Here is a 13,001-nt window from a genome sequence, read left to right as displayed (position 1 = left end):
AGCGTCTATCAATTTAGCGTTTTTTCTGACAGTTTTTTTTGGACCGATTTGTTTTTTTAATAGACGATGTTTTTTTGCATGGTTTTTTCAAACCATTTTTTAGAAATGGCTCATTTTTCTGATAGTTTTTTCCTCGCATGTTTTTTTAAAATTTTTTTTACCGACGATAGAAATAATTTTTCTCGCGTGTTTTTTATTTTTTATGGAAGATGGAAAACCTTTTTAGCGTGTTTTTTTGCACTTTTTTCTGACTTTTCTCACCCGTTTCTTTGAACCGTTTTTATTTTGTCGTGCATTTTCTCTTTTTAAATAGTTAGATTTAGATTAGACATAGCGAAGAGATATATACTGATTAGAAATCGGAATTTGTTTCGCCCTTTCCATTTTTTATACGAACCTTTTTTTTCTTCTTAGAGAATCGGACGAACTTTTTTAGATATTTTTTCAAATTTTTTTAGCCTTTATAGGAATCGGACTTTTTTTTTTCCGTTTTTAAAGGAATCAGATCTAGCATTTTTTCACCTTATTTTTTGCCTTTTATAGGAATCAGATCTACGGTTTTTTCGCCACTTAGGAGAAATGGAGTTTTGTTGTTGTTGTTTTTCTTTCTTTTTCTTTATTTTCTTTTTTTGTGCGGTTTTTCTTTTTCTTTTTATGCAGCTTTCTGCCTTTGTTCTTTTCCTTTTATTATTTTTAATTAAAAAAGACCTCAAGTATCTTATTACAAGATTATAGGGACTCGAATGTAAATATAAAAATTGTAGGGACTCAAATGCAAAAGTACAGACCTAAAAATTAAAATCATATAAAAATGGAATGCTCTCGACCGGTAGGTTCCATTTTTGCAAACAGATCTTTAATCTGGCACATCAATTTTATTTTTCGTTTTTAAGGGTGAATCGGATGTAGAGTCACACTTTTTTTCCCTTTCTGAGAGGGAATAGGTAGGAGTCGGACTTTTTTTATTTTTTCGCTATTTTTTTTGTTTTGACAGACGAAGAAAACATCTCTTATTTTTTAAGTAATAGAGATTATAAAAATAATAAATTAATATGTAATAGATCACTCCATAAACAATCAAGATAAAACATAATAAATCCACATAATCAAGAAAACATGCCCGTGCGTTGCAACGGGTAAAGACGTTCTCTAAATGGTACAACAGCCAAAGTCTACCTTGGTCAGAAAATAAATCCACATAATAAAAACATCTAGCTAAATATCTTGTTGGTTCCATTTTGTTAGATTTGAATTAATAAGCAGCCATAAACTTCTTCATAACTTTTTAGCAACTTTAAACAATTAAAATGGTACTAATGCTATTTCTATAAAAAAAAACTCAAAAAAGCCTAGAAAGCACACCAAGCTAAGCGGCGGCAGCATGTGGCTCAGATTGCGCGTGATTCTGGCCCAGCCCAACTTCGAACACGTGGTCCAAGAAAGCGCACTGACCCAAGGGCAACGTTGGCCTAACGCGAGAGGTACTCAGATTTTCCCAAGTCGATAAAAAACAAAGTCAACGAAAACCTAACCCTAATCCGCACACCGTCAGCCCCTCTCCTCCTTGTCGGGGTGCCGTTGCCGCTCTACTCCTCGCCAGATCTAGCCTTGAAGGCGGTGCGGGCGGCGCAGCTTGACTGAGCCACCGTCGGTGGCCACTTCACGCACCCTCCTAATCGATATGGCCTTGGGAGGCGGTGGTGGTAGCTCGAAGGCGGCGACGGTGGCTAAAGCTCGTCGGCAGCAAATCCATGCCTCTCGTGTCTCTGGCGACGTCCAACAATGACGTGAAGTTGATTGGGAGCGCATGCAACGAATCATGCCATGTGCGGCCGAAGATCGAAACCGATAAGCCCATGACTCCGGTGGCTGGATTTTTGCTCGATTTGGACTTTTTTTTCTTAGTTTGACACTCTTCAATTTTTGTGTTTGGGATCTAATTCAAAGAATTTTTTGTATATGCGAGTTCTTTTGGTGTAACATGTACTGTTTTAAATTTTGTACCATATATATGTAAAATCCTGATCAGAATAAATTTGATACAGACTTAGGATGATTTTTGTGTGGTGGACTCGGGATGTTGCGGTCGAAATAATTTAGGTGACGACGGATGGAAATTTTCACCGGAATTCTTGCGTGTTTTTTTTATTAGATATAGATATAGATTAATAGGAGTTAATTTTTCTCGGAGATATTTTTAGCCGCTTAACAAAGGGACTCTCGTCAGCGGATCATGCTTATAGCTTTTTTTGGTGCAAACAAATTGGAATAGTCAAGGGCCTGGGTCTGAATGGAAGCAACGTGGGCTTATATCCTAGACGCGTGAAAAATACAGAGAAAAGAATACGGATGTTATCTAGTCTAGTAGTTAAGGGAATTAAATAGAAACATAAAACAGATTGTGGACGGCAAAATTTTGTGTGCTGAAGAGTCGGAACTCGGAACACACGGAAATGCGCGTGCGATTGGGAAAAGGATCGGACTGACGACGTACGAAATTATGGGCAAAAACATTTTAAACTTTTATAATAGGTAAAGATATTGACATATTCACATGGTAGTAACTAATTGCGGAATAGCTAATTCGAAGTCCATTTGATATCTGAACAAACCTTGCATATCGTAATCGAGAGCGTAGAGAATAGGGCTTTGATTTACTATGTTAGATGGGGTTGCAAAGCAAAGGCTATTTTATTTCTATAAAAATATCGTGAGGTAAAGTAATATTTCTTCCGTTTCACAATGTAAGTCATTCTAGTATTTTCCACATTCATATTGATATTAATGAATCTAGACATCTCTGCAGGTTTCCATGTAGATCTTCTACTTAGTTGTGAGTGTATTCGTTTGTACTTTTTTCTAAAAAAAAAGTTACATAAATTAACCAGATCCATACTTCTCCAAATAACATCTTAAACGATTTATTGAAGGACTTCGCAAATTTGAAGATCGAGATGAAAAACCGATTTCGATTTTATGAACAATGGGCTTGGGCTTATGCTGGTCCATACTTATGGGCTTAATATGGCCCAACCCAAAAGTCACAGAGGCCTTGTCCACGAAACCTTCAAGGCAGAGGCCGAGCGAGAGCGCGCATCTACTGGACTTCTGGGCCCACCTGTCGGCGTCCGTCAGAAAGGCAATAGAATCCCGAACCGTCCTTCACACCGCCGCTTCAAAACCCTAGCCGACTCAATCCCGGCACACTCCCACCCCACGCCTCCCTCGCCGCCGCAGCCGCCTCTCTCCCCGCAATCTCCTCGGCGCCGCCACCGTAGCCAACGACGCCGGCCGTCGCTGTCTCTGTCTCGCGCGCGCGGAGGATTCGAGGTTTTATGTAGGCGAAGATGGCGCTAGAAATCTCCATGGAAGGCATCGAAGCGCGGGCGCGGGAGCTTGGGGTAGACCTCTCCACCGTCGATCTCGACTCCGTCACCCTCCCCGCCGGCGAGGACTTCGGCATCCTCAGGTAGCCACCGCCTCTCGATACGGCCCGAACAGACTACCTCACGCCGTCGTGCGCTTTCGCTGGATACCCTAGTCACCCCCCCCCCTTCAGTTTCATTCAGATCCGACTATAGCATCGCGTGACTGTTCGATCTGCCTTAATCAACGCGGCAGCTAGTATCTGATGCTTTTAGCTCCCACTGGTAGCGATTTTGATACGGTTTTTTAGATGTGTCATGATGTTAATCTGCATGAGGACTCGTAATGTGTCGGTATGCTAACTATGTATAACGTTATAAGTGACATAGCAGACACTGATTGTGTTTTGGTACACATAGATGTTATTGTTTGTACATGTGAACAGCTTACAATCCTTGTTAGCTTAGCTTTAACAGATATGCTAGTCTTTGATGGTCTTGTACAGTAGTTATATTGCAATATGCTCATGGTATATGGACTGTACCACAAATTTCTTAACACTAGGCAGATATATTTGTATATACCAAAGGTTAAACATGCAACTTGTGTGAATGATTGTATTTCTTATCTGACTAAAATTGTTCCATCTGGTAGCTTATGACGGCTGATGCTTAAGCTGACTCACTATTACATGGCCAGTATTGTTTGCATTTAACAATTTTTGTTTGTCCAGAAAATTTTCTTGATTTTTCCTTTTATGTCGCTGACTGATTTGTAATGTTCAGTGACGATGAGGATTTACTTCGGATTGATGACCCTATGGAGCTTGAAATGGGGTTTGCTAACGTTGTTGTCGTGGACAACCTGCCCGTTGTTCCACCAGAGAAGTTTGAGAAGTTGGAAAACGTCATACGCAAGATCTACAGTCAAATTGGTGCGATCAAAGAAGGTGGTCTTTGGATGCCTGTAAACCCAGAGACAAAGAAGACATACGGTTACTGCTTCATCGAGTATAATACCCCACAGGTACTTTGCCACATGTCAGGTGCATTTTTTCCCCTTAGAGCATGACACATGGCTTGATTCTTGTATTTGCAAGTCATCCCTCAGATCTGTACCATTTGAACATGGATCGCACATGAGTACATGCCTTGAGAACGCCATGGGCCCAATCATTTAAATATTGTTTTGAACCATCATTATTTGTTTCATCCATGTTCATTTAGCTTTTAATCGTTTAGTATGATGTAAGATAGAAATATTGTGATCTTTACTTATAGTCAGGTGAGGAAATATAGGAAATTGAACGACTCTGTCGGATGTTTCGTTTTTATGTTCATTTTAAGTCTAGTAGGGTTTAAGTTTGTATTACTTTGTTTGACATTATGTCAGGAAGCTGAGCTTGCTAGGGAAAAGACAAATGGGTACAAGCTCGACAAGTCTCACATCTTTGCAGTTAACATGTTTGATGACTTTGACAAGTACATGAAAGTTCCAGACGAATGGATGCCTGCTGAAATTAAGCCATACACTCCTGGAGTAAGCATTTTCAACTTCACACCACCCAAAAGCGTGTTTATTTTTTTAATGAGCATTTTAATTTTGAAAATTATTAAGATCCTTTTTGTGACATTGCCTAATACCTAGATTTTGCACATGTTTTGCAGGAGAACTTGCAAAAATGGCTGGCTGATGAGAAGGCCCGGGACCAATTTGTTATCCGTGCTGGTACTTTCACTGAAGTTTACTGGAATGATGCAAGGCAGAAGATGCCTGAACTTGTGTTCCAAAAGCAGGTACCTTGGTTTTCTTGAATTGAAAATGAAAAATTTAAGGTCATGAACTGTGCTCTGCACTCCCAATGCATAACTGAATATACTCATCACTTTACCTTTTTTTTTTACTTGTCTAGTACTGGACAGACAGTTTTATTCAGTGGTCACCTCTTGGAACATACTTGGCAACAGTGCATAGGCAGGGCTCCCAGGTGTGGGGTGGTGACGATAAGTTTGAGCGTCTAATGCGATTTGCTCATGCACAGGTACGTGATTTACGCTGCACTGAGTTATGTCAGATATGTAATATTTTATCTACCTAACACTGCTTGTAACAGGTGAAACTGATCGACTTCTCCCCTGGTGAGAAATATTTGGTCACATATAGTAGCCACGAGCCCAGCAACCCTAGAGACACTCATGTAAGGGACCGTCTTACATTCATTTATCTGCTCATAGCTTTCCTTCTGACTTTTGTGCTGGATGTTGTAGAGGGTTGTTCTTAATATCTTTGATGTGAGGACTGGCAAAGTGATGCGCGACTTTAAAGGAAGTGCTGATGAATTCAGTGCCAGTGGAAATATCAGTGTTTCTGGTGTTTCATGGCCTATTTTCAGGTGAACACACTGGTTTTTGTATTTGTTATTGAACACATTACCTCTTTGTTAAGTTGTTGTACCTGGGGGTGCTTACTATATTTTTTGTGTCTGAAGATGGGGTGGTGGAAAAGACGATAAATATTTTGCAAGGCTTGGGAAGAACGTTATATCTGTCTATGAGACTGAAACATTCTCCCTTCTTGATAAGAAATCTCTGAAGGTTGAGAATGTTGTCGACTTCTGCTGGTCTCCAACTGATCCAATCATAGCCCTTTTTGTCCCTGAGTTGGGTGGAGGAAACCAGCCTGCAAGGGTAAGTGCAATTTTCTGTGCTTCATCCCTTTTGAGGAAGTTCCGTCAATTAATGGTGAAAACTAAAATCTATAATTTTTATTGAAAGGTGAGCCTTGTGCAAATTCCTGGCAAAGAGGAGCTGCGGCAGAAAAACCTTTTCAGTGTCAGTGATTGCAAGATGTACTGGCAGAACAGTGGAGAATATCTTGCTGTCCAGGTTGATAGATACACAAAAACCAAGAAGAGCACTTACACTGGATTTGAGCTTTTTAGAATTAAGGAAAGGGACATACCCATTGAGGTTCTTGAATTGGACAACAAGAACGATAAGATCATTGCCTTTGCATGGGAGCCCAAAGGTCACCGCTTTGCTGTTATTCATGGTGATGGCCCTAAGCCTGATATAAGCTTCTACTCCATGAAAACATCCAACAACATCAGTCGTGTGTCCAAGCTCACCACTCTCAAGGGCAAGCAGGCTAATGCATTGTTCTGGTCTCCTGGTGGAAGATTCATTGTTTTCGCTGGTCTGAAGGGCTTTAATGGGCAGCTGGAGTTTTACAATGTTGATGAGCTTGAGACGATGGCAACGGGTGAACATTTCATGGCTACTGACATTATGTGGGATCCTACTGGAAGGTAAGCCTATACTTGGTCAGGAAATTTGTAGTCCTCACTATGACTCTGGCACTTTATTATGTCAAATTTTCAAAAACCAAGTATCATATGCCTACGAAAAATCTTCTCTCTTTCAAAACCAACTCTTAGAATTTAAAATATTTGAGTTTTGGTTGCAATTTTTTGGTAATACTTCTCACTGGTGTGACTAAACAAGTTAAGTTGGATTTCCTTGTATGTTAGTGGAACTAAAATGATGTTGGGAATTTTTTTTTGTTAGATATCTTGCATCTGCAGTTACCTCAGTCCATGAAATGGAGAACGGTTTCCAAATATGGTCTTTCAGTGGCAAGCAACTTTACAAGGTGTCAAAGGACCACTTCTTTCAGGTATGGAGGTTCCATCCTAGCCTTTTCTGGACTCTCATGTCTCGTTGCTTTACACCATTGAAATCCTTTGTCATTTACTTTAATTTACTGGTACAGTTCCTGTGGCGTCCGAGACCACCGTCGCTGCTGACCCCTGAAAAGGAAGACGAGATTGCGAAGAACCTGAGGAAGTACAGCAAGAAGTACGAGCAAGAGGATCAGGATGCCTTCAACCAGCTGAGCGAGCAGGAACGCAAGAGGCGGAAGCAGCTTCAGGAGGAATGGGAAGGATGGGTTGCCAAGTGGAAGCAGCTGCACGAGGAAGAGAGACCATACAGGATGGAGCTCAGAGACGGGGAGGCCAGTGACGATGAGGAAGAGTACGACACCAAGGAAGTTGAGATTGAAGAGGAGGTAGACGTCCAAGAAGAAGAAGTTCCATTCGAGCTGGATCAGGAGTGAAAAGCTTATGCTATCATCTGCTGAGATCTTTTTCTGCTGTTGCCCGTCTTAAGTTAATTTCTGGCCCCTTTGCATAATATAGGCTTTAGAGATCAAGAACACAGTTTCTTGATCTTTCTGGTTTCTACTGGTTGATTGTACACTTTGTCCTTGGATTTTACGGACCATGTATTCGAAGATGAAATTTTGCGGTTGGCATACTAATTTTAATGTGTCGTTCTCCAATCCTGCAAAACGCGTTCACGTATTTCCTCATCCACGTCTCCACATTTTAGCAAAAGCGCATTGGTGAAGATTCTTTTTTGTTTGGTAACCTACGGTTTTCTTGGTTTTTTTCCTGTAGAACAGATCGAGTTCTTAAATCTTGTATTTTTGAATTAGATCGGGCTACATTCAAATCATATTCAGATCATCAGATGATGTTTAGCCTGGTGCCGTTACTACTACGGTTTTCAAATCCGTCTTCCTGCCGTCTCGTTTATCTTCTGCCTTGGCGAATTCCAAGTCCAGGCATCCCGTCGTTGCAAGATGCAATCGGACGCGGCGGCGCGGAGCCCCAGGCAAACGGTGAGAGTCGGAGGCCGCCGCCCCACGGCCGATCCCTCCCGCGGCTCATCGGAGGCGTACGGCTTCGTGGGATCCATCGCCGCGGTGGCCGCCGCCGCCGCCTACCTCGCGTGGGCTTACCTGCCGGAGCCGTGGCTGCGTTTCCTCGGCGTCACCTACTACACCGCCAGGTCGGTACAGCGTAGTCCATACTCCTCACGTTTCAGCTGTTTCACTTGCTTCGCCTGGATGAGTGATTTTGAGTCTTATGGCGGTTTCTTTCAGGCATTGGGCACTGGCCGTGCCGTCGCTGTTGCTGGTGGCGGCGGCGCAGGGGATGGTGCTCTACATGGCCTCCAACTTTCTGCTCGCTCCTGCTCCGACTTGCTTGGCCACTATCTCCGGTGAGACTTTTGCTGTGCTCACTTCGGTAGTTCCGTTCCAACATTGTTGCATTAGTGGTACATGTTCAGATATTTTTTGCCTTTTGCCAGATGAATTTGCCCGGGAGCCTGCGGCGTGTGGCACTGAAACAAGGGAGGAGAAACCCATCGAGGCCATCTCAGATATTGGCATTGACAAGATAAACAATCTCATGTTTGGCAATGCATCATCAAACTGATGCATTTACTACAGCTGATGAAGCTCTCAACTGACCGCCAGTTGACCACAAACATGTTTTTTGTTTTCTCTTGGTGTGTTGATGGCTCACTCGTTTGCAAGCTAGCATTGTGCTATTCACTTATGATTAACATGGTTATATGGGTTCTTTTAATTAACATGTTTCTTTACTGGACTCACGCTTGGAGCAACTGCATGCTTAACAGAATTACAATTCCACTGCTCACCACTATGAACTGCATAACAGGTTGTGTATGCCACAACATAGATACCGAATGCTAAATATCAAGTAATGAGCAGTGCTTTAATTTGGCGAAGCTTCGTTTTATTCAAATTTCAAAGAACACATAATGTACAACACACAATTGCACGAATAACCACGTACACACCCGCATATCACAAAATTTCAGCCTATCTTCACATTCTTCCCCTCCCTAAGTTGCTGGTGCACGTTGTAACAACATGTTCTTACTTCTCCTCAAACTCCACATCAATTACATCAGGCCCTGAGCTTCTTGAACTGCTAGCTCGTCCAGAGGACCTATTGTTTGGCTGCCACACTATGTTTTGGCAATTCATGCACCGAATCACTTGGTTGCGGTAGCCCACAAACCTCCGTTTGCACGCTGGACATGTCCCCTGGAATTGAAACACACTAAATCAGTACCTACGTAGTATTTTCAAAGCATCCCAGGTTTTGCACTTTTGCTTGACTACTAGTACCCCACACCAAAGAACGACAGATCAACAAGAGTAAGTCGATGCATTATGATACCCTCGTATCACTATGTGATCAGGGAAATTAATTTGAAGCCAGAGAAAGCAACTTCAACCATAAACAAAAATATACAACAAACTCGAAGTAAACACAAACATCAACAGAGTAGAGCACTGTGCTAGTGGTGCTGCATACCATGTGGCTGACAGTAGCAGTATACTTGCATACAGGTTAAAGTCTCTTAGAACTCATTTAATTTCAGCATACAATATACTTAACAATTCGTCAGAAAAAGAACAGTCTTAGCACACACTCGCCGGTGGCTCCAAGGCCATTTCAAAACTGAGTACAATAAACACAGGATAACAGACCGAACTCAGAAAGATGAGTATTACCTCAATGGCGACCCGATTACCAAATGTCCCAAGGAGAAGTGGCGCAGCAAAAGGCAGGACAAATGTACCAAAAATGAAAACTCTGAATAGCCATCCTGACAGCGCAAACCAAATGAAAAAGATCGTCTGCATAAAAAAGCAGCTAGTGAGCACAGAATCTCTTGAAAGGGATTGATTATTGTTTGAAGCAGAAAATACTACATATATTATCTACAGACTGTTAGAAGCCCGGTGCATACAATTTTGATCTTAAAAAAAATGTACGTGCTACATGGTTTCATGGGCGTGACAACATCAAAAGGTGTATATCTAAAAATGATAACAGAGAGTACTAGGCAAAATGTCTATCATTTTTTCTCAAGCACCAGAAATCTAGTCATAAATGAATGGATTGACAATGTAAAAAGAGTCATCTCTCTCTGCTTTCTGATGTTTTTAGCTCCTTCAAATCATAGACTATATATACTAAAGAAGCATAAATATTCAGGCAGCTATAAAAGGAGCTACCTTCAGATTTCATGGTTTCAAGGTCTTATGATCATCTTGTGGTTAGCTAAGCTTAGGCAGTAGAACTCTACTAACCAATCTAAATGATCATCATGATCACCACCATGGCACTGAGTTAAAAATGCGAACATTTTGGGACCTTTGGTGATAATAAGGTTGTCTTGATCATACTCCTTTCATTTGGGGTATAGCTGGTGGAGTCCTGATCAATGTTATCAGCTTTGGACAACATGTGGTATACTTTCAGGTTCACTTGCCTGCTCTCTATTGTGCTCATTCAAATAACATCCTGAAATCCTTGGTTGTTTCAAGTGTTGGTCTGGAGTAGAGCAGGGTGTCATGTGGCAAAGAAATGGGATTCTTTATTTGAATTGTGCTCACATAGCTATTCGTCTACTGGGGTTAATAGGAAAGAGAACTACTTCCTACAGCCAGTTAAACATCACTTATATTCCAGTAGGAGTGGACAAAATACTGAGAAAGGTAACTATGAGCTAACAATTGAGGTTTATGAGAATAGTCCTGGTGCTGGTATTGTTACAGGGTAAAAAAAATGCATGGATGAGTTGGGTCCAGGGAGGATTTATATATGCTACAGGCTTCAGTAGCATTTACTGATTTTTGGCCCATGAAGATTCTTGAGATGTTAGTATATAAGGGGTGCAATACATACCTGAAATTAGCACTAACAGATGATAAAAATGGTCAATGGTATCTTTTCATGGACAAGATATGCTCAGATTTTTCAAATCTTCTATCTTTGATGGATGGAATATGGAACACTGTCAAAAATGCAATTTTTCATCTAATCACAGAGCAAATTCAATGTCACTAAGGTTTGCAGATTTTATACATCAACAATCACTTCTCTGATGGGAGGGAACAATTCCGTTCTTCTACACAAATCAATTGTTGGAATTTTCTTGGGATGGTTTTGGGGATTTCATGATCATTACAGCAGGCTGAGACCCTTGGATAAAATGGTAAAGAGCCTAGAAGGGTTTTTGCAGCATGGAGGAAAGCCAAGGCATTGTCATACATTCCTGAACAGCGATTCAACAATATCTATTCTTGTGTCAAGATTTTGCACATGACATGGGATCCAGGTGGCAGTAAGCTTTTCATACTTCCTTGCTGTTGGCTTGGGGGAAGGCCAGATTTTAAGGAAGGGGGATTGTTAGGGATTGGGTCGGTTGCACATTCATCCACTCTCCAAGCCAAGCCCAAGGGGAACTACAAAAGGCGGCGGCTCGACTTGGTTCGGCTGAACCTTGTCGAGCTCTCTCCCTCCCTGCTTCTTCCTACCAGGCTGTACTACTTCCTTTACCTCTATCTAGAACCTTCTATAAGCTTGTATCTCTCAGTTCCACCTCCATTGTACTAGAAACTGCTGCTACTTGTACTAATTGAGGAAGGTTGCTAACAGACAGCTCCATGAAAGGGCATACATCCAAAAATTCTAACAGAGTACTAGGATAAATATCTTGTATTTTTTATCAAGCACCAGAAATCTAGTCAGGAATGAATGAATTGGCAATGTAAAAATAATTCTCTGGCTTTATTTTGGATGTTTTTAGCTCCTTCAAACCATAGACTGTAGATGCTAAAGAAGCATAAATATTCGAGCAGCTATAAAAGGGACCACCTTCACATCTCATGATTTCTAGGTCTTATGATCATCTTGTCGTTACCTTATGCGGTATAACTTTACTAAACAATCTAAATCGTAAACGCCCTCCTAGAACTCCTCATAGGGACTGATACCATACAAGAAGCAGAAAACTTGAGAGTGAATCTAGTACTACCAACCATTTTCCCCAACAAAGTATTAACACCAAAGTCATGACAACCCCCAGTCAGATGAAGGTGCCAATTAACTGTTCGCAGCATCGCGGTTGATAAGGCTTGCGAATCGAGTGGCATATAATAAATTTTCTCTGATAAACAACTCATTTTTTTTTTCGCGAAAGCAAACTAACTCATATAGGAATTTATACAAATAGGTGTATCAGATGCAAACATGAACCAAGCTAGATACTAGTAATACATTCCACTTACAAGCTGAGACTTGTATAATCGAGTGTAAAGACTTAAACTAAAGATAATTTAGCAAGTTATCAGGTATAATTGAAGCTACTAGAACTCACAGTGAAAGCTCTCCCAATAGGTGTGGCCATGAAGTCAGTCAGCTCCCTCCTATACTGCACAGCAAAAGGCAAATCAGCCACAAAGTAATGAAGCCCCCCCAAAAAAAAGGGGACATGAGATAAGGAGAAAGCTCAAATGGTGATGGGGGGGAGAAGAGGATCGGAACCCTGGGCCAGTTGCGGGAGAAGTCGACGGAGAAGGAGCGCCACCGCCGGCCGATGCCGAGCTCGGCGTCGATCTCGACGGCGCGGGCGCGGGCGGCGCGCGCGGCCTCGGCCAGGCGCCTCGATATCGAGAACCTCCCGTCCAGGCGCTGCGCGGTCTGGCGCACCTCGAACGCCAGCCGCTCGGCGCCGGCGTTGGCGCCCCGCCACGCCCGCCGCACGAAGCCGTCGAAGTCAGCGCCGCGGCCGAACGCGCGCGGGGAGACCGTGGCGGCCCGGCTCCGCCTCCCGTACGCCGGTCGAAGGGACACGCGCCCAGCCGCCGCCGCCGGCGGCGGCGGCGGCGGTGGATGCCACCGCGCGAACGTTTCCATTCCGGGAGAGGCGAGGCGAGGCGAGAGAGCGTCGTGGCGTCGGAGA

The 13,001-nt window shown here is 42.4% G+C and overlaps 3 protein-coding genes across 3 annotated transcripts; 2 read left to right on the top strand and 1 right to left on the bottom strand.

The window, feature by feature from the left end:
- The first annotated feature begins 3,171 nt into the window (after positions 1–3,171).
- On the top strand, positions 3,172–7,707 carry LOC127786311 (eukaryotic translation initiation factor 3 subunit B-like). The gene is made up of 11 exons (XM_052313670.1): positions 3,172–3,469; positions 4,152–4,392; positions 4,759–4,905; positions 5,034–5,162; positions 5,279–5,407; positions 5,480–5,563; positions 5,634–5,758; positions 5,855–6,053; positions 6,141–6,673; positions 6,933–7,041; positions 7,138–7,707. The coding sequence occupies exons 1-11, from the start codon at positions 3,348–3,350 to the stop codon at positions 7,480–7,482; spliced, it is 2,163 nt and encodes a 720-aa protein (XP_052169630.1). The 5' UTR covers positions 3,172–3,347; the 3' UTR covers positions 7,483–7,707.
- An 88-nt stretch (positions 7,708–7,795) lies between these two features.
- LOC127786313 (phosphatidylinositol N-acetylglucosaminyltransferase subunit P-like) lies at positions 7,796–8,826 on the top strand. The gene is made up of 3 exons (XM_052313672.1): positions 7,796–8,219; positions 8,314–8,432; positions 8,523–8,826. The coding sequence occupies exons 1-3, from the start codon at positions 8,011–8,013 to the stop codon at positions 8,648–8,650; spliced, it is 456 nt and encodes a 151-aa protein (XP_052169632.1). The 5' UTR covers positions 7,796–8,010; the 3' UTR covers positions 8,651–8,826.
- A 102-nt stretch (positions 8,827–8,928) lies between these two features.
- On the bottom strand, positions 8,929–13,001 carry LOC127786312 (uncharacterized). Its single transcript, XM_052313671.1, has 4 exons — positions 12,584–13,001; positions 12,417–12,470; positions 9,763–9,888; positions 8,929–9,288 (listed from the first exon to the last, which is right to left on the bottom strand). Exons 1-4 carry the CDS (start codon positions 12,953–12,955, stop codon positions 9,118–9,120), a joined length of 723 nt encoding a protein of 240 aa, XP_052169631.1. The 5' UTR covers positions 12,956–13,001; the 3' UTR covers positions 8,929–9,117.

This window comes from Oryza glaberrima, chromosome 10 (assembly GCF_000147395.1).
Source record: "Oryza glaberrima chromosome 10, OglaRS2, whole genome shotgun sequence".
Lineage (NCBI taxonomy): Eukaryota > Viridiplantae > Streptophyta > Magnoliopsida > Poales > Poaceae > Oryza > Oryza glaberrima.
The sequence above is the reverse complement of the archived record's forward strand: the minus strand, read 5'-3'. Positions and strand labels throughout refer to the sequence as shown.

Coding starts and splice junctions, on each gene's coding strand:
- LOC127786311 (XM_052313670.1), top strand. CDS start 3,348: ATGGCGCTAGAAATCTCCATGGAAGGCATCGAAGCGCGGGCGCGGGAG. Junction 4,393..4,758: donor TCGAGTATAATACCCCACAG/GTACTTTGCCAC, acceptor ACATTATGTCAG/GAAGCTGAGCTTGCTAGGGA. Junction 4,906..5,033: donor TTAAGCCATACACTCCTGGA/GTAAGCATTTTC, acceptor CATGTTTTGCAG/GAGAACTTGCAAAAATGGCT.
- LOC127786312 (XM_052313671.1), bottom strand. CDS start 12,955: ATGGAAACGTTCGCGCGGTGGCATCCACCGCCGCCGCCGCCGCCGGCG. Junction 9,889..12,416: donor CTATTGGGAGAGCTTTCACT/GTGAGTTCTAGT, acceptor TTTTTTATGCAG/ACGATCTTTTTCATTTGGTT. Junction 9,289..9,762: donor GTAATCGGGTCGCCATTGAG/GTAATACTCATC, acceptor TTTCAATTCCAG/GGGACATGTCCAGCGTGCAA.
- LOC127786313 (XM_052313672.1), top strand. CDS start 8,011: ATGCAATCGGACGCGGCGGCGCGGAGCCCCAGGCAAACGGTGAGAGTC. Junction 8,220..8,313: donor GTCACCTACTACACCGCCAG/GTCGGTACAGCG, acceptor GGTTTCTTTCAG/GCATTGGGCACTGGCCGTGC. Junction 8,433..8,522: donor TTGCTTGGCCACTATCTCCG/GTGAGACTTTTG, acceptor GCCTTTTGCCAG/ATGAATTTGCCCGGGAGCCT.